Source organism: Chelonia mydas, chromosome 2, assembly GCF_015237465.2.
Source record: "Chelonia mydas isolate rCheMyd1 chromosome 2, rCheMyd1.pri.v2, whole genome shotgun sequence".
NCBI classification, from domain to species: Eukaryota; Metazoa; Chordata; order Testudines; family Cheloniidae; genus Chelonia; species Chelonia mydas.
This window is the reverse complement of record NC_057850.1, coordinates 185,601,054-185,625,707: the sequence shown is the minus strand read 5'-3', so window position 1 is coordinate 185,625,707 and position 24,654 is coordinate 185,601,054. Positions and strand designations below refer to the sequence as shown.

At 41.2% G+C, this 24,654-nt stretch overlaps 1 protein-coding gene across 3 annotated transcripts in view; it reads left to right on the top strand.

Moving 5' to 3' along the window:
• The window catches only part of COL6A6 (collagen type VI alpha 6 chain), a 102,738-nt gene that overhangs the window by 56,393 nt on the left and 21,691 nt on the right, over positions 1-24,654 (top strand). For all 3 annotated transcript variants that reach the window (XM_043540819.1, XM_043540820.1, XM_043540821.1), the window contains 12 exons: positions 680-715; positions 2,459-2,521; positions 5,146-5,208; positions 6,956-7,018; positions 8,142-8,204; positions 8,399-8,449; positions 10,082-10,117; positions 14,296-14,358; positions 16,811-16,873; positions 18,032-18,067; positions 18,172-18,208; positions 19,218-19,229. In XM_043540819.1, the coding sequence (XP_043396754.1) occupies positions 680-715; positions 2,459-2,521; positions 5,146-5,208; positions 6,956-7,018; positions 8,142-8,204; positions 8,399-8,449; positions 10,082-10,117; positions 14,296-14,358; positions 16,811-16,873; positions 18,032-18,067; positions 18,172-18,208; positions 19,218-19,229 (586 nt within the window). The remainder of the gene's footprint in view (positions 1-679; positions 716-2,458; positions 2,522-5,145; positions 5,209-6,955; positions 7,019-8,141; positions 8,205-8,398; positions 8,450-10,081; positions 10,118-14,295; positions 14,359-16,810; positions 16,874-18,031; positions 18,068-18,171; positions 18,209-19,217; positions 19,230-24,654) is intronic.

The window sequence follows — 24,654 nt, the reverse complement described above, 5'->3', positions numbered from 1 at the left end:
CTCAGAGATCCTTGTGCAGTTTATTTACAAATGGATTCATAATACATACAGCTCTTGTAACAAGAAGGGGAGTGCAATCTCTCTCTCTGCCTGCTTCCCCCTTTCCAATTCCTTCCTGTGCCTATTTGTGGGCTCTGCCTAATTAGCCTTTCTGCCCTTTCCCACCCACAAATTAGGCACAGCTCTGCTTAATCAGCTCCATTCTGCCTTGCTTGATTGGCGCTACTGTGAACAGCGTGCTGACTCAGCCTTTCTTGCCTAGCGCTCTGTCATAGGCAGTTATCAATAAGAACAGACTAATGAGGTGGGAACCTTTCCCACTGCTTGATGGGAAATGTCTTTAAACTCTACTGCCAAAACCAATTTTATAAACACATCTGTTTCGCTAGGGCAGACAGGGCATGAATGTTTTAGTCCTTCTCTTGGCACAGCAGGACTGAAGCGTGTGAGCAGTGAGCAAAGTGATAGCAAAGTAATATCCCGACACATCCATAATAACTTTCACTTTGCTCTCAGTCACTGTTCTAACATGTACAGTAACTTGAGCATGTAGTAAAGCATTATGTGAATGTCAAATTATCTGAAAAAAATTGACCTAGTTGCCACAACTTCTCTACTGTTTGTCATTTAATTGAGAGATAGAACTGGCGTCTAACAAACATCTATCTTGTTTTGTCAGGGAGCACAAGGTCGAAGAGGAACACCAGGTCCACAGGTAGGTTTCATTAATTTCCCATATCTACAGTAGGACTAACATGGCAGCTTTCCTGCCTTCTAAAATATTTGCAGAGTTGAATATTTATTTTAGATTTGTTATAGCATATAGGATAAAGGACAAATCCTGCTTGCCTTACTTATGCAATTAATCTCAGTGACTTCAGTAGTATTACTTGTGGGTCCTAGCTCAGCAATGCATATGCTGCACAAGTCCCATTGAAGAACTAGTCCCATTCATGAGAACTAGTAGCTGAAAACCCATGCTGTTGCCTCGGTGTAATCCATAAAGTCGTGTTTTTTGTTTTTTTTTAACAAGGCCAAAAATGGCTGAACTTACAAATTGAATGGTTTTAGAGTAGCAGCTGTGTTAGTCTGTATGCATCTGTTGAAGTGGGCTGTAGCCCACGAAACCTTATGCTCAAATACATTTGTTAGTCTCTAAGGTGCCACAAGTACTCCTGTTCTTTTTTATAAATTGAATGATAGACTGCCAATCCCAGTGATGATTGAACCTGGTGCTAGTATAAACAAAAGGAGCTTTCAGCCATGCCTGTAGTTGTTTTCATCTCTTCACACTGAGTATACAGATGTTCTAGGCTTCAGAGTAACACACGAGTGACAATCGTGGAATGTCATTGTACTGAGTAAGCATGAGCTGAGACTTTGCTGAATAGACTTGGACTACTGAATCTGGGCTTGAGTGTATGAGATGAGCAGATGAGCAATTTATTTGAAGGACATTGTCAAGTCAAACTTGAATCTAAATGAGATCTTGTGACAAGAAGCTTTTACAAAACCTGAAAGCAAAAAAAAAAGTTTCTGTAACGTTCCATTGCCACAAAAATAATCGTTTCCCTGCAGTGTTTTCAGTTCAAACAGCACTGAGACACTAAAAGTGAAACTGAGATTTTTGTTGTCAAAGGCAGAGAAATGAAAAACTGAAAATAAACCGAAATAAATATTTTCAGTTTTAGTCATCTGAGATATTAGAAGTGTGTTTTGTTTCGAGAAGGTTTTTAACCTGGTAACACTCCTTTACAAAATACTTTTTGCTCTTTAAACAAAGATAAAGATACATTATGTTGCACAGTACATAGTACTGGATTGCATTGTATAGGCACTGCCCCATGTTAGATGTAGTATGGGATAGAATCCAGAAGACATGCACATTTTGCTTGCCTCTCTGAGGTCTATAGGTGTGCTAGCCTTACAAACTTCTTGGGCTGAGGTGAGCTCAGAGTTGTAATTGTGATGTGCCCCTAAAGAGGGGTAAAACGTGGGCAGGAGGCTCCTTGCACTCTCCCTCAATTATGCGCAATTGTATGGAAAAGTATTGTCCAACTGCTAAACTGAAAAACCATGTCTCAAAAACCACGTTTCAGGCATTTTGTCTTATAACAGCTGCCTTGGTTATAAGCTCAGCCTGCTTTGTGGCAATAAATAAGCTTCACTTAATTTCTGGATTTTAAAAACAATTTTTTAAATCCATGCGTTGCAATGACCAGCTTTATTAAAAATATGGTAGGATATGCTGGTAGTCTGTGAAGCCACTATGCTAAGAAATGTAATTTGATCTAAATGCTGACTCTTTAGAGAAACGTCTCTTAATGAAAAGAAAAGAGGTGTTCAAATGCCAAATAAATGGTATTAGAAATTTGAAAATATCATACTGTTCTCCTGGCAGATCTGTCGCTGTTATGATCACTTGAGAAAATTGTTACAATACTGTCTCTTAATACAGGGGGAGGAAGGAGCTCCTGGCCCAAAGGGCTTTCCAGGAGAACCAGGATTTCAAGGATCCCAGGTGAATATTAACATTCATCTAGGTCAGGGGTTCTCAAACTTCATTGCACCGTGACCCCTTCCGACAACAAAAATTACTACACGACCCTAGGAGTGGGTACTGAAGCCTGAGCCCACACGAGCCCCGCTGCTCAGGGCGTGGGGGCCAATGCCAAAGCCTGGTGGGGCCAAAACTGAAGCCCAAGGGCTTCTGCCCTAGGCAGGAGGCCTGTAACCTGAGCCCCACCACCCAGGGCTGAAGTCCTCAGGCTTTGGCTTTGACCCCGGGCGGTGGGATTTGGGCTTTGGCCCTGGATGATGGGGCTCGAGCTTTGGCCCTGGGCCCCAGCAAGTCTAATTCCAGCCCTGCCGACCCCGTTAAAACAGGGTCACAACCCACTTTGAGGTCCCGACCCACAGTTTGAGAACCGCTAATCTAGGTATTTTCGGGGAGAAGGAAGACTTGAAATACAAAGGAGAAATGAAATAGTCTATGTCCAAAAATCATATGGTCCAGTGTCCATACTCACACAAAGCTTAGTCCTGCCTTGAGTGCAGGGGACTGGACTAGATGACCTCTTAAGGTCCCTTCCAATTCTATGATTCTATAAAGCTAACATGTGAGTGAATATATTGTTGGTGGCTGTGAAGCACCAGCAGCATTGGTTTGAGTCGGGCATAGCATAGTAAGGCAGGCACAGTGCAAACTTCCCCACACAGCTCTGGCTTTCCTGGCTTGCAATATCTCTGATGTTCCAGTCCTGCCCTTCTGTTGAGCAAATAATGCCCAAGTATGCCTCCTATCTAGATCTGGACTTCTGACCACAGTTTTCTGCGGCCTGGATTGGAAGCCTCTTCCTCATATTGATGAGTAATCCAGTGAAATAGCTTGTGTAACCATAGGCACCGACCCCGTGGGTGCTCCAGGGCTGGAGCACCCCGGAGAAAAATTGGTCGGTGCTCTGCACCCACCAGCAGCTCCCCACCCCACCCTCTCGACTCTAGCTCATCTCCCCTTCCGTCTCCTCTGCGAGTGATGCCACGTGCTCACTTTTTCCCCCTAGCTCCCAGCACTTGCGCCGCGAAACAGCTGTTTCACACAGCAAGCACTGGGAGAGAGGGGAAATGCAGCGTGCTTGGGGAAGAAGCCAGGGCGGGGATTTGGGGAAGGGGTCCAATAGGGGCAAGGAGGGGCCGGAGTTGGGGCAGGGACTTTGGGGAAGGGGTTGGAATGGGGGTGGAGAAAGGGTGGAGTTGGGGCAGGGCCAGGGAGGGGGGGCGCGAGCATCGGGGAAAGTTGGTACCTATGTCTGTAACCAATGTGAGTAAGAGATTCACAATCTGGCCCTGTGTGATTTTAGACGTATGTTAGATCCCTGCATTGTAAATATGGATATAGATTCACTCTTGCAGGTACAAGGGCTGCAAATTGAAGAAACTGTATTGGGGATTTCCTTGAAGCTAACACCTGGGGAGGTGGCTGCACCAGAGTACCATCCCATGGGTGCAAATCCGCATCCTTCTCAGCAAGTCTATCTCATCCCCTCCAAATTGCCCATCTTCTGACTGCCAGATGCTGGGACTGGACATCAGGGGATGGATCTCTTGATAATTGCCCTGTTCTGTTCATTCCCTTCAGGGCATCTGGTATTGGCCACTGTCGGAAGACAGAACAGTGGTCTGGATAGACCATTTGTCTGACCCAGCATGGCCGTTTTCTTATGTTCTTGCATGCACCTGGACCTCTTCAGCAGAAAGGGACTTAGGGGCAGCTGAACTCCTGTTCTTGGCTGACTGTCTGCTATGGGAACCCAGTGTCTGTAGCTGTGTGCTAGAACTCACTGATTACTTTTTCTTTACATTTTTAATGCATTGTATTTTTGTTTGGCGGGGGGACCTTTGCTGACATTTTAGCGGGGAGCTGTTGGGAGTTGGTGTAATTCTCCTCCCCTCCCCCCGGGAGGATGGAGAATGCTTGTGTTGGTAAGAGCAGAATAATGGACCTTATCAAATGTCAGCTGTGAGTTTAGGAGAAACCCTACTACCGCAGCCCCACAGGTGCAGAGGACCCCTTGGCAGCAGATCCTGGGCAATTCCATTGTGAAGGATCGCATGATATGGGGGCTGTTCCACAGCTCCAGAAAGACTCCCAGAGCACAGCAGGTCATTGCCATGGGGTAGGAGCTAGCTGGGAGCATGACCAGAGGATCCACAGTAATGCAGGTGATCCCAGGTCCTTCCTCCTCCTCCTCCTCCTCACAGAGGGACGTTTATAAACTATTCCATCTTTAGCAGCCTCCCTTGAGGGTATCTTGCCAGTCTATCTGGACAGGATTCCTCCCATCCTTCCCCCTACAGATCTCCCTAGTCCTTCCCAGCTTCCCGCCCCCCACACACGCACCTATTCAGCTGGAGAGTAGCTGTGCCCCTGAATCTTTGTTTCCCCATATGTAAAATGGGGAGAATATCTATCACACAGTGATGATATAAGGATGAATCAGGTGTTTTAAGAGCACTTTCAAGACATAAAGCCTATATAACGGGCTAAGTGGTGTTATTTCATAAGACAGGGTATTTAATAGTTCTGTTTGTAATATATGCATTTGTGTGTTAACTGGATTTTCTGTCCTATAACATACCTTCTAGGGACAAAGAGGAATTGTAGGTGTGAATGGAGAGAAAGGAAGTGAAGGAAGTAAAGGTCTTCAGGTAAAAATACTGTGTGAAGTTCACTCAGTGTTCTACTCACTGTATGTGTAACCACTGGGAGACTTCCATTTTTACTGCTGTTTTACTGCATTCTTTGTTTCAAAATTCCTGTGCAGTGTATCATGATATTCTGTCAGAGAGAAATGTATTCGTAAGGGGCTAAAGGAATTTTAAACATCTCAGAGCAATGATAAACTGTTTTACATTATAAGAAAAAAATCTGCAATAGCTATATAGCAATTCGTTTCTATTCTATCATGACCCACCAGTTTATTTAAGGGTACAGGAGAATGTGTGTGTGTGTGTGTGTTTGCATAAATATTGCAAAACATAGATTTAAAATGTTTTTAAGGTTGTAAAATGAACTACTCAAGAGTTAGAAAATAACGGAACTTTTGTTTTATGATAGTGTTTAATTAAATGACATACAACTATGAGACTTAGGAAGCTGTAATTGGTACCTTGACAGTCACAGAAACTGGACCATTGAGTCTGAACCATGGTACAGCCACTGAATCTGGACCTATCCACTAGATAATTTAACAAGAAAGCTATCCAAATCTTCTTCCTGTTCTCCATTTGGCAGACGGGGCAATTATCAGTTTGATTTTTCTAGGCTGGGTTTTTCAAATGTTGGGGCAGGGGGAAATTCCCATTGAAATCAATGGGATGAGAGGTAGGCCAGTGTGGAGTACTTTTGAAATCTCACCTAACGTTTATATTTGCTTCGTTGCCATACTTTCCTTTCTCTTGGCAGTACTGTCTAAAAGAAATGTCTGATGATTCCATTGCTGCTTTGCTTTTTTGTATTTGGCAGTTTGCATCTTAACTGAGCAGCTATAATTTACCTGTTTCCAAAGTATTTACCATCAATTTACCACGCAGAGAGGCTAGATTCCTAATTTCTTCCAGGATTTTCTTTATTTCTGACAAGTTGCCACCTTTATTGTGACTGGAGTCTCTGGAAAACCATTGCACTCAAAGAGCTAGACACACCAAGCTTCAATAATAGAAGAAACTGTATTAGGGAGTTCCCTGAAGCTAACAATGAGTCTTCTCCAGATTCTCTCTTGTAAACTTCCTTAAAGCCATATATGTCGTTTGGGCATATTTGTGTTCGAAAGATGTGGCCACTGTGACAAAATAAAAAATTGTGACAAAATTCTGCTTCTGTTTATGATGGGAGTGGGAAACTCCCATTGAAATCAATATGATCCATACAAACCTGCTACAAAGCAGTGGAGATTGCATCCACTAAAGGCAGAATTAGGCCTTTCTGGTTTATATATGACTAATATAGAGACTGTGTGGATGAGAAGCCAGTAGTAACTTTGTCTGGATTTTTTTTTTAAATGAATGAAGAATAGGTTTTAAGTTGACAGTATAATCCCATTTATAGACATGTCTCTATTTGTCTGGAATTGAGAAAACAATGTTTGATGGAGACTGAAAAAATGTTCTGTACCAGTCAAACTAGTGAATGGCCTTCATATTATACAATGTTGCTGCCATCCTGGTAGGAAAATAAATGTTTGGTCTAGACTTGAAGCAATGAATCTAAGCGTTATTTGTGTTCCCTGCTTTTGCTGCCTGCCAGATGTCTGCAGGAAAAGCACAGGTGGCACAGCTGAGACTAGATTCTTGTCATTCTACATGATGTGCTAATGAAGCAAAGTGATTTGTTTGGGGTTGTTCCCCCCCCCCCCCCCAAATTCTCACTAGGTATCATATGTTCATTTAATTTCAGGGTGAATGGGGAGCTGTGGGTCCAAAAGGGAGTCCTGGCAGTGCTGGAATGAGAGGAAATAAAGTAGGTTTCATTCCTTCAACTACTTTTGTTGTTGTTTTAAAAGTTAATTTGTTTGTTCCCACCTGAAGATCTTGCCTTTGAGCCTGCTCCTGAAACAATCATTCAGGCAAAAGTCAATGGAAGTTGGGTTGTGTTTTTTTTGTTTGTTTGTGTTTGAATAAGGACTACTGGTCTTTTGACCTCAGTGGCAGCTCTATGCACAGTTCAAGGGCGGTGCATAATCATAAGTAAGGCTAGATTTCAGTCACGGGTATTTTTAGTAAAAGTCATAGACGGGTCACGAATTTTTGTTTACTGCCCGTGACCTGTCTATGACTTTTACTATATACTCCTAACTAAAACTTTGGTCTGGGGGGGCCACAGCTGCTCTGGGGGGTGGGCTCAGGGGGGCACAGATGCTGGGGCGGGGGGTGGCCTAGCTCCCCCACTGGTGCTGAGGGTGACACGGGCCGTGGCGGCGGCACATGGCCCGGGACCTTCACTGGTGTTTAGTGGGAGAGGGTTGGCCAGGCTTCAGGCTCCCTACCTGACTCTGACTGGCATGTCCCTGCTGCTCCAAGGGGGAGGGGCATCCAGGTGGGCTCCGTGCGCTGCTCCCACCACAAGTGCTGGCTCCACAGCTCCCATTGGCTAGGAACCGCAGCCAATGGGAGCTGCTGGGGCAGTGCCTGTGTGCACGGGCAGTGTGCGGAGCCCCCTGGTCCCTCTGCCTAGAAGCTGCAGGGACATGCCGGTGCGAGCCAGGGAGCCCCCCGCCCCCACACTGAGGTAAGCGCCGCCCCGCACCGCAAACCTCTGCCCCAGGTCTGAGCTCCTTCCCACAAGCCAAGATGCTGCTGCTGGCTCAGGGGCTGCCTGGCTTGGGTAGCCTCTGAGCCAGCCACACGGTCTACTGCAGAAGTCAGTGGTCACGGAAAGTCGTGGTATCTGTGACTTCCATGACAGACATGCAGCCTTAATCATAAGTAATTTAAGTGAGATTTACTGTTTTATATTTATTAAACCTTTTGATTGTAGCTTCTCCAGTATTCTTAAAATCAGTTGGCTAGAAAGATTAATCAGGCTCTGTGGGTTTAAAAGATATTACTTACAAGTCTGAGTTTGCATTAATTGCATTTAACAGGGAGAATATGGTAATCCTGGAGAGAGAGGACAGAGAGGGCCGCCAGGTCAACGGGGAATGCAGGTTTGTGTTTTATTCTCTCCATGTGCGGCCAAAATCTAGTCCTTAATTTATAAATTGCCAATCCTGTCACTTCTCTCTGTCCTCCTGACATTTGGGTTGCTACACAAACACTTAGAATGAATATAGACATTAATAGCCGGAGTAAAGCACAGACAGGAAAAGCAGATGATTTAATAATAATTGTCTGTTCACAGGGAGAAGATGGTGCTACGGGATATGGTGGACCAGGAAAGAAAGGAGCGAAGGTAAACATGAAAAAGGAAAAATAAATGGAAACTCTTAACTTGTTTTTACATTATTTTAGTGAGAGTGAAAACTGCAGGGGAAAAAAGTCCTTTCATTATCATCTCTGACTGTAAACCCTGCAAGCTGATCGAGACAGGCAGACTCCTGCACCTATTGACTTCGCAGGGGGGCTGCATAAAAATCCACCATACGGATCACATTGCAAGATTAGGGCCATAGGTTGTAAAGTCATTGTGGGAGGGGGGATTGTTGTTTTTATTTGTCCATCAATTGCCCTGTGTACCTGTGGCAACATATAAACATTAGAAAATAAGTTAAGTTATAAACTCTCTTAAAATTAGAGTAAAAGATAAAAATATAACAGTAGTAATAACCCTAATTATTTACTGGAGCATTATTTTAATGTTGTGTTGTTGTTGTAACAATATTTTAATGCTGTCCACACTCAGGAAGATATTGTTCCTGCCCTGAAGGGCTTCCAGTCTAAAAAGACAAGCAACACATGAAGAGTGCAGGAGAAGGATAGAATCAGATTATATACCCTTCTGTAGACACATGTTATATAGTTTAGATGCATTTTACGGTTAAATAAGTTCACATTTACATTTACTATCATTATTTAGAAAACCTCTTTTGAAATGAGAGAAAAAATTCTGCCGCACTAAAACTAATCAGAGAATAGTTCTAATTTACTCCAAAAAATGTTTCCAGTATTGATTCCCCTCTACTTTGAACTGTGAGGTCTAATATTTTGGTATATCAAATCTTTCTGTCAGTCACAGGTGCCTGACCGCTTAGCCAGTACCCGTTCACTGTACAGTTCCTGCCTGTGTTTAGGAAAGACTAGTAAAGCTATCCTGGAGTATTTCATCTTTACATAGTCACTTCCTTTTAATTTATCAATGCAATTAGGAGCACATGAATATCCCAGTAAAGTACAGTGCTGCTTTATATAAATTTTAAATGATATATGTCTGAGTATAATAAGGGAGAACAGAACGCTTTCCAAAAACTTTTTGTCTTTGTCCTGGGTAACTACTGCCAGACTCCCTGAACTTCTTCATCCATTTCTGTTAACCCTATTAATGCAAACCTCACCTTTTTAAACTCCTTCTGGCAAGCCCATCCCACTTTAGTAACATGCTGTCACACCCCTACTGTACCTCTTGCTTCCCCCCCGCCTGCCCCAATACTTCATACGTTCTAAGGACTTAATCCAGAAAGGTGCTTCCATTGGGAATTTAGGGTAACCAGCACATTGCAGGATTGGGCTCTAAACTTCCTGGTCTGCAGATGTATTTTGGATGCAATCCAGCTCCCATTAAAATCAATGGCAGTCTTTTCATTGACTCTAACAGGAGTTGGATCTGGCCCTTTATGCATCAATTGTATCATTCAGCTTAAACGATAAGATTCTTGCATCAGGGGCTGTGCCGTCTTCTGCATTTTGTACAATCCATGTTAGCACCTCAAAAAATAATAGATAGCAATAATAATACTGTTTTCCAGCACATTGCTAGTTTCACTGTTTATTACTGAGTTGTGTCTGATTCTGAAAAGTCAAATATAGAAAAAACTGAGTAGAAATATCAATGTGATGATAATTTTACCTTATTTACTGTAAATAACAGGGACAAGAAGGATTCACCGGAGATATTGGACTGAAGGTATTGTACTTCACATTTATGTTGTAGCTTTCTGATCAGCAGACTTGAGTCTCCGCTCCATTACACCACTTTTGCACCAACAGAACTCTGCTGCAGTTAACAGTTATGTTGGCATAAAATCAAGATAACAGAGTGGAGACTTTAAGGATGGAAATAAGTTTCAGTGGTAGAATAAAAAAACATTCTTGATGTTTCATGGGAAGAAAGTCCTGATTTATATGTCAACATCTGAAATTCCTTATGACACTAAAGGGCTAAAAAGAAAAATCTTGTCTGATCACCTTATTGCTTGGAAATTTTTAACAGTTTTTTAATTTATCACTTTTTAATTATTGTGTGTCATTTCTGAGGTTGTTGGTGGAGTCAGATCTTACATTTAGAGATGTGCTGAAACAGCCTCTAAATATAGGAATAGCTATGTGTTGTGCCTGCCAGTTTAGGAGTATGTGTCCCACTTCTTCCTGTCAGTAACGTGGAGCAGGTAGCCGATAGTGTCAGCAGTTACAAGACACAGTTATCCAAACAAAGTGCCAGGAAAAAATCCCCAGATAATATCTTGCACAGCCTTAGATGCACTTTTGCGTTTTGTCTTGTGTTGTATATGAATCTGTGTGTGATATACATAGTCTACTGAAGCTATGTGTATGAAAAATACACTATTAACTAGACTTTTGTGCTGTGCATTACATATGAAGTATGACATCAATGTGTTGCGTAAGTGATGGTGAAAATATGCTGGTGTGTACGTATAGACCAACTAAATTCATTGCCTCATCTCCTGAATTACACACAAATTACAGGTTGAAAAAATAATGTATAGTAGTACACGGCTGATTAAATTATCAAAATTACCCATTTTGGGGAGAAATTACCCATTTTGACACATTAAAAGGCTCCAGTTTTTTTTAAATGTCAGCCCTAAAAGCAAGTCTGACATGCTCATCCTTAACTATTAGCAATTCTTTACAACTGTAAAACCAAACACCCAAAAGTCATGTACAGCTGACACAGCTTCTTTGAGGGAGAATATAGAAAACCAGAAAGAATACATGGGGAAACTGTAGGCCTAACGAGTCACTTTAAGGTAAAAAGACAAGTTGTTTCTTCCATTCTTTTGTTTTCACTGCAGAATATTTCTGTTGATATTTTATTTGCTCTAGAGTTGAATCAGGGTGAGGAAAGACTCTATGCCACCTTCATACTCTTCTGATCTGTTGTACCTGAAAGTAACTAGGAGCAGGCTAAGAGCTACTCTAAAATCTCAATCCTGCTCCCGTTGACTTCAGTGGTGCCAGGTTGTTTCATCCTCTGCTGCACTTACCTAGGAATAATCTCCTCAGACAGAGATCACCAGAACATGACCATAATCCACTTTACATCTAGCTCTCCCCTGACAAACACTCTATCCTGAGGGAAGTAGCTGATACATTGCCAGTTACTTCCACTTTATACCACCAGGGGATTCTCCTGCACTAGGGTTATCGTCCACCAGCCCTATTAGGTTTCAGAGTAGCAGCCATGTTAGTCTGTATCCGCAAAAAGAACAGGAGTACTTGTGGCACCTTAGAGACTAACAAATTTATTTGAGCATAAGCTTTCGTGAGCTACAGCTCACTTCATCGGATGCATGCAGTGGAAAATACAGTAGGAAGACAGATAGATATACACACAGAGAGAACATGAAACAATGGGTGCTATCATACACACTATAACGAGAGTGATCAGTTAAGGTGAGCTATTACCAGCAGGAGAGGAAAAAAAAAAAACCTTTGGTAGGTAATCAAGATGGGCCATTTCCGGTTTGGCCAATGTACGTGGCAGAGGGGCATTGCTGGCACATGATGGCATATATCACATTGGTAGATGTGCAGGTGAACGAGCCTCTGATAGTGTGGCTGATGTGATTAGGCCCTATGATGGTGTCCCCTTAATAGATATGTGGATGCAGTTGGCAACGGGCTTTGTTGCAAGGATAGGTTCCTGGGTTAGTGTTTTTGTTGTGTGCCGTGTGGTTGCTGGTGAGTATTTGCTTCAGGTTGGGGGGCTGTCTGTAAGCAAGGACTGGCCTGTCTCCTAAGATCTGTGAGAGTGATGGGTCGTCGTCAGGATAGGTTGTAGATCCCTGATGATGTGCTGAAGAGGTTTTAGTTGGGGGCTGAAGGTGACTGCTAGTGGCATTCTACCAATGTGATATATGTCATCATGTGCCAACAGTGCCCCTCTGCCATGTACATTGGCCAAACCAGACAGTCTCTACGTAAAAGAATAAATGGACACAAATCAGACGTCAAGAATTATAACGTTCAAAAACCAGTCGGAGAATACTTCAATCTCCCTGGTCACTCGATTACAGACCTAAAAGTCGCAATATTACAACAACAAAAAATCAAAAAAACACTCCAACGAGAGATTGCTGAATTGGAATTAATTTGCAAACTGGACACCATTAAATTAGGCTTGAATAAAGACTGGGAGTGGGTGGGTCATTGCACAAAGTAAAACTATTTCCCCATGTTTATTTTCCCCCCGTACTGTTCCTCACACTTTCTTGTCAACTGCTGGAAATGGCCCATCTTGATTATCACTACAAAAGGTTTTTTTTTTTTTTTTTCCTCTTCCCCCACCCCCTCCTGCTGGTCACCTTACCTGATCACTCTCGTTATAGTGTGTATGATAACACCCATTGTTTCATGTTCTCTGTGTGTGTGTGTGTGTGTGTGTGTGTGTGTATATATATATATATATATATATGTATATAATCTTCCTACTGTATTTTCCACTGCATGCATCCAATGAAGTGGGTTTTAGCCCACGAAAGCTTATGCTCAAATAAATTTGTTAGTCTCTAAGGTGCCACAAGTACTCCTGTTCTTTTTGCAGGCCTATTAGGATAGCTGTCCAGCTAGTAGGCTCTCTTTTGAGCTGCTCAAAGTAGCCAGGAGAGGGCTGAGTGCCTGGTGCTGGGAGTCTAAATATAGTAAGGAGATGTTTGGCCTACACCAATAATCTTGCACAACTGGGAATTAACACAGTAAAATATTCAGCATGGTATGTTGTACTTTATAAACTTTCTCACAGGTAGATGCCAACCTGGCACAAAGAGCATTTTGATATCTTCTTTTTAATTTTAGCAGTGCAAAACAGAGTTTCAGGGGAAGTACCAATGAAAAAATAAAGTTCTTACATCTCCTCTATGACTCTTATACAGTAATAATATGCACTATGGATCAGTTGCTTCATTTAATTAAAATGTAACTAAAATAAAGACAGTATTGGGCCTACATCCAATTAAGTTATAGAAGGGCCTGAGCTGAAAAATTCAAAACAGGATCTCAGGTTTTGGTTCAGCCCATAGTAGAGATACAGACCAGTTGTGAAATTTTGGATCCTTATCTGGGTTTGGATTGTGAACTTGTCTCCTCAAAGTTCAGACATGTTTCAGATTCAGACTTCTAGTTTGGGTCAATCTCTAAAAATCAATATATTTCCAAAGCAATTAGGTTAGGGGCAAATCACCCCTTGCTTTTCTGCAGGCACAGAGGCTTTGACCACAGCCGGACCAATAAGGTTTCACTGCACAGGGGCTATGATAGGATAAGGGGAATGTGTGCAGAGGTCTGCATCCCAATACTGAGAAGTCCCTAATAAGTTCTTAAGCAGCATTTTTCTTTCTTTGCCTATCTGTACATTTCTGTTATTATTGATGGAAATATTTTTAAACTCAGTTTATGTATGTACAGAGAAATTGACATTTACATATAAAAATCTAATCCTTCCAAGTTATGGAGCTGGTATTTGGGATGGAAGGTAGGGCAGGGGTTGGGTTTGGAGGGTCAGTGTTTAGGACCATTATATGTTAACAAAAATAATCGGTGGCAGAGTGTTAGCATACTAAATAGACTAGCACTTCACATGGAAAGAATAAGAACTTAAATATTCCCCACTGACTCAGCAAAATGTGCATTTTCTGAAAGAATCATTTGGGGGGCGGGGGTGAGACACCACACACGATACTACTTGTATATATTTTTGTATATACCTATTTCTTATCAGTCTTTGCGCTCTTAAAAGCGAGATGTATGAATGGAAGAATAAACAGCAAGAACCATTTCTTGAGTTATTCACATTTTTGTTTTACTGAATAGCCATTTTCAGTTTTGCTGTATCCAATTAATTAGGGTGAAATTGGAGAAAAGGGAGTTCCAGGAGAACTTGGACCAAAAGGAATCAGAGGAAAAATGGCAAGTACCCTTTTATGAATATTGATTTGTCTTGAGATTGGCTTGTTGTTAATGCAGAAATCACATGTCATTTTACCTGCCCAGGTGATAGAAATCTGTTTTAAATGGATATCTTTTAACCTGCTGAATGTATGTGTATCACATCTATTGTAAGCACAATAGTCCAGATCCCGCACTCTGTTGCAGTTGCTTTGTACACCACTAGCACGTCTAAAACTGGTGTAGCCAGCTATGGAAGATCAACCTAGTGCAAGAGGTGGCCTCCAGTGGCCTATAGCTGGATACCATGTCTGTCTCTTCGGACCAGTGCAGTGGGCCACTACCTTGAATGGTCCCTTACAATATGTGCTAACTACTTATGCTGAACAATCTGTTCCACCTTGCCTTTTGCTGTGACACTGGGAGTACCTTTCCCAGACCTGAAGAAGAGCTCTGTGTGGCTTGAAAGCTTGTCTCTCACCAAGAGAAGTTGGTTCAATAAAAGATATTACCTCGCCCACCTTGTCTGTCTTTGGACCTAGAACTAGATAAGTTCATAGAGGATAGGTCCATCAATGGCTATTAGCGAGGATGGGCAGGAACGGTGTCCCTAGCCTCTGTTTGCCAGAAACTGGGAATGGGTGACAGGATGAATCACTTGAAGATTACCTGTTCTGTTCATTCCCTCTGGGACACCTGGCATTGGCCACTGCCAGACAACCCGATACTGGTAGATGGACCACTGGCCTGACCCAGTGTGGCCATTCTTTTTGTTCTTATGACCAATGGCAACCTGAATAATTTACACTGGAAGACTGGTGTAGCACAGAGCAGGCTCCAAATCAGGGAAACACAACGTCTAATTATTTTATAGAAATCCTGTAGAGGGCTAATGTTATGGAGAATGTGGCGGAGCGGGCTGGGGCATATTTTGTTGCTGTTTTTACTGGATGAGACATTAACATTTCTTATTATATTATGCTCCTTATGAATAGTAAGTTTAATTTTTTTCAGGGTTGCTAGAGCTCATATAAGTGATTTTTATATTTTAAATTGTAGTTATAAATGAGTTACTTCAGAGTTACTAGTTTGAAAGAGTCTGATAGATGGCCAAGTCTTCTTCATTTAATAGGCCAAGGTAAACAAAACACTTCTTCTGGGGTAATTGTTTCCTGTTTAACTGTGTTTTTTAGCTCCTCTGACAAAGGAAGGGCAAAGTCATAATAGTAGTTTGTATTATAAGTTAGCCATGCAAACTACTCACCTTTTTCAACTCTTGTTTTTAGTTATCACACTATGACCTGTTCTCCCCCCCCCCCACCCCCCCACTTCAGCCTGATCTTGCTCCCTCTGAAATCAGAGACTTTTGCCTTTAACTTCAATGGGAGCCGAATTTTTTTTTGTACATGTAAAATGTTATTGATTAGATATTATACGTGGTATGGTGCCCATTATCCATTAATTTCTAACACAGGGTAAAATTTTCAAAAGCATCTGAGTGATTTAGGAACCTCAGTCCCATTGAAAGTCAGTGAAACCTTATACTCCCAAAGAACTTAGAGCCTTATGAAAATTTTTCCAACAGACATTAATAAACCAGGAGAGGCAGCATGCCATTGGGGTTATAAATATATATGTTGTGCTAGGGTAGTTTAATTGGTAGCACCCTCACTTCTGGGCCAGAAGAAGCTTTTCTGAGGTAGTCAGTTCCCTTGCCAAGGGCCAGGTCCTTGGTCATGCTAAGGTCACTGTCCACTGCTGGAGCTGTGCAATATGACCTTTAAAATGGTGTTCAAATAGTGTGCCAGCATAGGAGGAGAACCTTGGACCAGCATAGCTGGCTTTACTTCCACAGCACTCCCCTCTCCCCCCCCCCCCCGGTGCAGAGGTTGTGTCAGGGATGGCTGAAATTGGTTAGGGGTGCATAACTAGGGATCGAGGGAGTGGGACACTTATGTAGCACCTCCTATCCAAAGATAACAAAGCACTTTACCAATCTGAATGAATTTAGCCTCAGTGTCTTTGTGAGGTGTAGGCAGGCAGGCAAGTGGTGTTGTTCCCATTTTACCATGAGGAAACTGAGTCACAGAGAAGTTAAGTGACTTTCCCAAGGTTACACACAGAGTCCATAGTAGAGGTGGGAGCACAATCCCCATCTCCTGAGTCACTGTACAGTAAACGTTGCTAGCATTCAGCTGAACCACCCAAAGAAAAGTAATAGTATGCTGCCGTCCTATTTTTCTTCTTTTAAGGATCGTTATATGTGAAAATATACAGGGCCTGATTCTCTTCTCACCAAGCTATAAATCAGGAGTATATCCATGGAATAGAATGGAGTTAAACTGGTGTAAAACTGACAATAAAATGGAGATCTGGGCCCTAGAGTAGAGAAGTAAGCAATAGTATCGTAACTGCTGTATATACCATTTGTAGATTGTCTGTCTGTCTGTCTAATTTATGCCAATGTTTCCAGGGTGTTGCAGGTTATCCTGGTGAGAAGGGAATTCCAGGAGACAGTGGACCTCTGGGACCCAGGGTATGAATTGACCACATGAAGTGTATGTAATTTTATTTGCATGAAAAGGTACTCCCTTTAAATTTGAAGGTGAGGATAGGTGATTTTTTCTCCCGGTCTCAGGCTACAGTATGCGTTCAATAGTCTAAATCATTAATACACTCACATTTTGGGGTGCTGGAGGTAGGTCTCTTGTAAGCTGCTTGGTTATGTCACTTTGAAAATGCTAATTCTGTATTTTCGCCAGCAATATGACAATAAGTTTGTGTGTTTGTTTGTGTATCAAATTACGTTACAATACTTTGAACTAAAATTCTAGGGTCAGATTTTCAGAAAAAAGAGACCCAACGTCTATGCATGTAATTGTGTGTCTAAATTTTCACTCTACTGCAACTGAGAGCACAAATCAGGTATTTGCATGTGCAAATGATTATTTAGATGCCCAAATCTAATTTTGCATGCAAATCTAGACAAGTATTTAAATGCCTAATTGAACTTAAAATGTAGTTGCAACCTTTTTTTCATTTGGACCTTGGGCCTCTCCTGAAAACTGGCAATTAAAGAACAACACGTGTGTTGCAATATTTTTTTAAAATTAGGAACATATATCTGGTTTTTGGAATCTTTTCTAGCCATGTCTGAAGTTTGCAGCTTATGGCTGTTTTCAGAGAGTTTTTTGTAATCACAGGCTGGAATTAAAAGATCCCTATAAAAGTGAGCTGAGATTTCACTCATCTCAGAAATTGAACCTGGACTCTACTCAAATCTAATTTTTGTTAGTAATCATTACTGCTGCTTATGCCCAAGTGATGTCACACAAAGATATATTGGACTGATGCTTAGGGGCAGCAACATTACACCTGATTTTCAAAGGTCCTGAACACTTGGATTCCCATATATATTAATTATTTATTCATTCTTCTCTCTCTCTCCAAACCCAATTAAAATAAAATTAACTCATTCTGTTTCTGTTTGGGTATCATGATCCCACCATTCTGGAACTTAAATTGCCAGCATACCACAATACATATTAAATGAATAGAGAGAAAATATACAGTACAGTCAAGTTCTGGTATGATTGTCTTGTTGTACAAGACATTCTCGCAGTTGAATTATTTTAATTATCCAGGCAGTTGAAAGCTTTAAATTATCTAGTAATCTACAATCTTGTTCTTATAGGGCGCTAAAGGAACAATGGGACTGCACCCTTTTCCCGTATGTATCTCTGGCATGTTCTACATTCAGTATACATTAAGAAATAAAGCACTTCATCAGCTAAGAATTCCTTTCTTTCTCTTCGTTTTGTTTGTGTTCTGCAGCCATGTGAACTCATTGACTACGTGCGCAGACACAGCCGTAAGTACTGTATCTTGCTTTATAAAATTGCCTCACCCAAAGGGTCAGCACTTGAAGTGATATTTTAGGGAAAGAAAATCAAGTTCTACCGACCAGTTATTTTTCAATTTACACACTTAACGGCCATTTACGTGCAAAAGAGAGTAACTGCTTGACAAGTAAACAACCTTCATTTCAGAGAGTATTTTTAGCTCACAGTAGATCCTTTTTATGAGGCTGTTTTAGCTGTGTTTGTACCGTGTACTAAGTGAATTGGAAAACATCTAGTTTTCTAGTAATCAGTCGGTAACTCTGCATGAGCATTTCTAACATGCTTCTCTGATTTCCTTTGAAAGTTCAAAAATTATGAAACAAACAAAAAACCCTCTTTTGAAATATAAGACTGTTTTAAATGGCAGTAGCTGTTAGAGGGATCTGTGTTCCCTTTGTTGTGTATAAAATAGCCTTCATGGAAATTAGGTGCTTGGGGCACTTGGAAAGGGCTAGTGTCTGTATGAATAATGAAGGTGCCCCGAGTGCCCTGAAGGGAAGATAAGTAAGTGATTTACATAAAATAATGTAATTTAATCTTAAATACAGATTATGGACCCTTACTCATGTGACTAATCTTGATCTTCAGTGAAAGTTCAGCTGAGCTGAGCTAGGCTAAGCAAAGAGTATTTGGGAAAACGTTAGAATGTTTCTGTCCAGTGTCTCGAACGTGGAATTTGCCGAAACAAAGTCAGGAGTTTGGATCATTTGCCGAGTTACATCTATTTCTCTAAACGCTGTTAGAAACCAGGGACCATAGAAATCTACAATAAGAACATGCAGTGCAAATTCAGGGACCGAAGCTGAACTCCCTGTGCACCTAACAACTTCCACTGAAACCAGTGAGTGTTTTGCATGCACAGGGAATGCTGTGAAATTATAGATGTGCAATCCATGACTGTACACATTTTCTTTTTTTAAAGAGATTTTAGGATTGTTTTAAAAACATGCTATATAATTTTTTCCCTTTTTTGTTTAGCTTGTTGGCGGGGTGAGTACTGTTTGTTTATTATTACATTATTTTAACTAAAATCTTAATGTATCAATGTGTCTGGGAAGGTGGTTTAGGTAAAGACCTCACTTTTGATCTGGAGTACCAGTTTTGGTCTGGAGTTTCACTTCTTTAAGCTCCCCACCTACTGAGAGATCAGCCACTGTTTGTCTCTAGCTAACTAAGCGGAACAACTGTAGTTCTGCAATTCTGTAAAGAGAGCATGCATCTCATTCCCTGCCCATCATATCACTACTTCTTAATTTGTCAGACTTTTCTTCCAATAGGCATACCCTTTCTGCTTTATTTCCTCATTGATAGCTTGTCCCTGAGCATGCTGTACTGATGCAGATTTTAAAATAAATATTCACCCTGCTTTACCTCTATTTTTGAGAACTTCAGGTCAGCTAGTGCTGGCTATGTGAATCCCCATTAGCTAATCTTGTATCAGCAGAGTTCAGTGACTAGATAAGACAACATAAACTAGAGTTCAGTTGATCCCTGTCTATCTTGATATCTTGCTTTCCAGCTACAGCTAGAAAAAACCAAGAAAATAACACTTAGCTCCTGGCCCTGTGTCCTTCTGAGTTATTCTAGTTCCTTTGTTACCTGATTTGAGAGGTTCTGAACATCTGCATTTCCATTCAATGCAGTGGGAGATGTGGATGATCTGAAATTTAGGCCATTACTGTAAAGATACTCTCTGGATTACTTGCCTTTTAACCACTAAAACTGCAAATTATGTCACTTACCCTGCAGCCCTCACATGAGTAACTTTGTAGTCAATTGGATAGCTCACATGACGTAAGGTTTTACTTCTATGGCTCTTTGAGGTTTACTCACGTTTGTGGGAATTGCAGGATGATTTTGCCTTAAAACTTCATTCGTCTTCCTCAATATCTGATGAAGTACCTAGCATCTGAGGCAACTTTGCAAATAAATATACTTTTCAGGGGAAATCCCTTGGGAAAACCTACCCCATTGTTTTCTTCTCCTCTCACTCCCAGAAGTTCTCATTGGCCTTCTCAGAGTGCTACTTTTATACTCACAATTTTCAAGGCCCTGCATTGGAGTCCTCCACTGTGGGATAAAGAGGATTGGACATGTGATCAGAAAGGGGCCATCAGTGCTTCTCTTTAACTGGTCAGAGTGATTGTTGTGTGTTGTGATTGCTGTGTCCACAGCAGGAATGAGAAACCAGTATTCTTCCTTTAATCAAGAATTTCTTCACATTGAGTGTCACCCTTGACAACAATTCACACTTACGAGTTTGCTGTCCTCACAGTCTGCATATAATTGCAGTTTCAGATGTACTGAAGTTGGTAGGATCATGCACTGAACCAAAAAGAAGGATATTTTTAGTTTAATTTCCACAAATCTTTTAAGTTTACGGTCCAGTCCATCACTGATTCCCATTGTATGAATATTTTCAGCTTATATTCTCGTGGCGTTTTCTTGTATGTTTCTGATTTGCTTCTTGGTGTATTAGCATCCTCAATCCTTTGCATCATTTGTCTTCGATAGTGGTAAAGCCCCCATATAGCTAATCTCCTGGAATTTTACTTTTACCAATTCCAAAGCAGTATATAGTCGTCTTTTGTATTTTTTATTTCTCTTATATCTTTGTCTTGTTGCTTTTCCTGTGTTGTTCCCGCTCCTTTTTTTTTTTTGTTTTTCTGGTCTCTCTTAAGGACACAGACAGGGTCCACTCCCTACACATTGCAGTGTTGCCTCACTTCTTCAAACTGATGATGAATTTTGTTCTCTGACTCTGACACATCCAGGGTACAATCCAGACTAACGAATAGCTGTGTCACCCATGCCCTCTAACCTGGGATGCCCTTTACAATGTTTGACTGCTCACAAACAGCCTCCAGCATGGAAGCTTGGGGCGTTTGTTCCTCTTTTTTATAGTTTTCAGAGTAGCAGCCATGTTAGTCTGTATTCACAAAAAGAAAAGGAGTACTTGTGGCACCTTAGAGACTAACAAATTTATTTGAGCATAAGCTTTCGTGAGCTACAGCTCACTTCATCGGATGTCACGAAAGTTTATGCTCATATTTATTATCATATTTTATCAGGATAATAATGACCAGCGAATTGTGAGTTTTCAAATGATACCTCACAAGGCATACTTCATACAAAGATACTTCATACAAAGATAATTACAATACAGTATAGGGTGTGGCTATATTCTGTCACATTCCCCTTCTCCAGCCCTCCATATCTGTTCTTATCTTCATCCCCTTCCACTCCTCCTTGCTGCTTTACATCCCACTCCCCCCCAAAATCCCCAGCCTTATCAAACCATAGTTTCTCTGTCAGTGTTCTGATCTTGACTTTGCTTTTCTGCTTTTGCCTTCCCTCAAGATCTTTTTCAGTTCCATGACTTTATGGCCTAACCTCCAAGTCTCTGACACACTCCATTCCTGATCCACACCCCATTAAAAAGCTAGCTTGGTTTCTACAGTTAATTGACTCACCATTCCAGCCAAGTTACCTCATCACTCATTGGTGATAGATTAATCATAGAAATGTAGTGCTGGAAGGGATCTTGAAAGGTCATCTAATCCAGCCTCCTGCACTGAGGCAAGACCATCCCTGACAGGTGTTTGTCTAATCTGTTCTGAAAATCCTTCAATGATGGAGATTCCACAACCTCAACAATGCATCCGATGAAGTGAGCTGTAGCTCACGAAAGCTTATGCTCAAATAAATTGGTTAGTCTCTAAGGTGCCACAAGTACTCCTTTTTTCTTTTTGCGAATACAGACTAACACAGCTGTTACTCTGAAACCAATCCTTATACTGTAGTTAGAAAGTTTTTTCTAATACCTAACCTAAATCTCCCTTACTGCAGATTAAGCCTATTATTTATTGTCCTACCTTCAGTGGACTTGGAGAATAATTGATCACCATCCTCTTTATAACAACCCTTAATATATTTTAAGACTTTTTTTACCAGGTCCCCCATCAGCCTTCTTTTCTCAAGACTAAACCTGTCCAGTTTTTAACCTTTCCTCATAGGTCAGCTTTTCTAAATCTTTTATCAGTTTTGTTGCTCTTCTCTGGACACACAATCTAATTTGTCCACATCTTTCTTAAAGCATGGTGCCTAGAACTGGATGCAGTACTCCTCCTGAGGCTTCACCAGTGTCAAGTAGAGCAGGACAATTACCTTGTGTGCCTTACATATGACACTCCTGTTAATATATCCCAGAATATTAGCCTTTTTTGCAACTGCATCACATTGTTAACTCATTCAATTTGTGATCCAATATCACCCCCATATCCTTTTCAGTAGTACCACGACCTAGCCAGCTATTTCTCATTTTGTAACTGTGCATTTTATTTATCCTAAGTGTAGTACTTTGCACATGTCTTTGTTGTATTTCATCTTGTTGATTTTAGACCAATTCTCCAATTTATCATGGTCATTTTGAATTCTAATCCTGTCCTCCAAAGTGCTTTCAACCCCTCCCAGCTTGGTGTCATCTGCAAATTTTATAAGTATAACCTAAGCTTCACTCCATTGTCCAAGTCATTTAATGAAAACGTTGAATAGTGCTGGATCTATGTCAGACCTCTGCATGACTCCACTAGATAAGTCTCCCCACTTTGACAGTGGACCATAGACTCTATTCAAAGAATAGTTATCAATCAACTAGTTGTGTACCCACATTTTAATAATTTATTTAAACCATATTTCCCTAGCTTGCTTATGAGACTGTCATGTGGGACTGTGTCAAAAGCCCTACTAAAATCAAGATATATCTTGTCTACTGCTTTCCACCTATCCACTAGGCCAGTAACCCTGTCAAAGAAGAAAATTTATGTTTTTTAGGTATGATTTGTTCTTCACATGTCTACGTTGGCTATGATTTATAATCCTGTTATCCTCTAGGTGCTTACAAATTGATTGTTTAATAATTTGTTCCAGTATCTTTCCTGATATTGAAATTTAGGTCTATAATTCCCTAGATCCTCTTTGTTCCCCTTTTTAAAGATAAGTGCTATGTTTGCCCTTCTCCAGCCCTCTGGGACCTCACCCAACTTCCATGAGTTCTAAAAGATAATCACTAATGGTTCCAAGATTCCTTCAGCCTAGTTCCTTAAGTACAATAGGGTGAATTTCATCAGGCCCTGCTGACTAGAATACATATTCCTTATCTAAATATTCTTTAACTTGTTCTTCCCCTATTTTGGCTAGTGTTCCTTCCCCCTTGTTGTTAATATTAATTGTGTTAAGCACCTGGTCACAGTTTACCTTTTTAGAGAAGACTGAAGCAAAACAGGCATTAAACATCTCAGCCTTCTTGATGCCATCCAGTTATTAGCTCTTTTTCATAGCTAAGTAAAGGACCTATACTTTCCTTCATCTTTCACTTCTCCTAATGTATTGTTAGAACCTCTTGTTGTTGCCTTTTTATGTCCCTTGTACATTTTGTGCCTTAGCCTTTCTGATTTTGTCCCTACTTGCTTGCGCTATTCTTTTGTATTAATCCTTAGTAATTTGTCCATGTGTCTACTCTTTGTAGGATTCCTTTTTGATTGTCAGACTATTAAAGAGCTCCTCATGGAGCCATATTGTCCTCTTATTAGTCTTCCTATCTTTCCTTTGCATGAGGATAGTTTGCTGTTGCTCCTTCAATGCCGTCTCTTTGAGAAACTTCTGTTTCACAGCTCTCCTGTGAACTCCTTTAGCCCTTAAATTTTCTTCCCACGGGACCTTACCTACCAATTCTCTTCATTTGTTAGTCATTTTGGTGTTTCTCTTTTCTCTGAGTTTTCTCTTATGTTATAACAACCTTTGGGTACCATCATGGTCCTCTTTATGGCCCATACCATGAGCTTAGATTACCATTTCCTTTCCGTTCACTAGCTTTATTTTCAGCTGTCTTTCCGAACATCATGTGCCTCTACTACCATTTGGAGCCACTAAACGCACTGAAATGTATTTAATCATAGACGCATCCCATGCTTTTCCAAGGCTTAGTGTTGCATTTAAGTAAAGTACAATAGACATGGTAGGACCCATTGTGCCTGATGAGCATGGAGCTGGGGGCAGTACAGAACAACGTTACCACCGAGAGCGCTCCAGGAGTGATTGTGCCTCAGGAAACGCAATCCCTTCTGGACCTTCCGGACAGGAAGGGAAGTGCTCCATAATCCCCCCTCTGCACCCCGCCAGTTTCGCTAACCTTTATGTGGCATGGGAGGGGGCAAGACTATGACTTTGGATTCTCCCTGCCCCTCCCTTCCCCCCTGTTCGAAGGAGTACAGGGATTGCAATTGTGTCCAGCACACGCACTCCTCAGTCTCATTGCATTCCTGAACTGTGCCCCAGCACGACCTGCCCTTGTATCATTTTCTGTAGAGTGAGTCCCTAGATGGCATGCAACATATCAGGCTATCTAGGGAAAGTA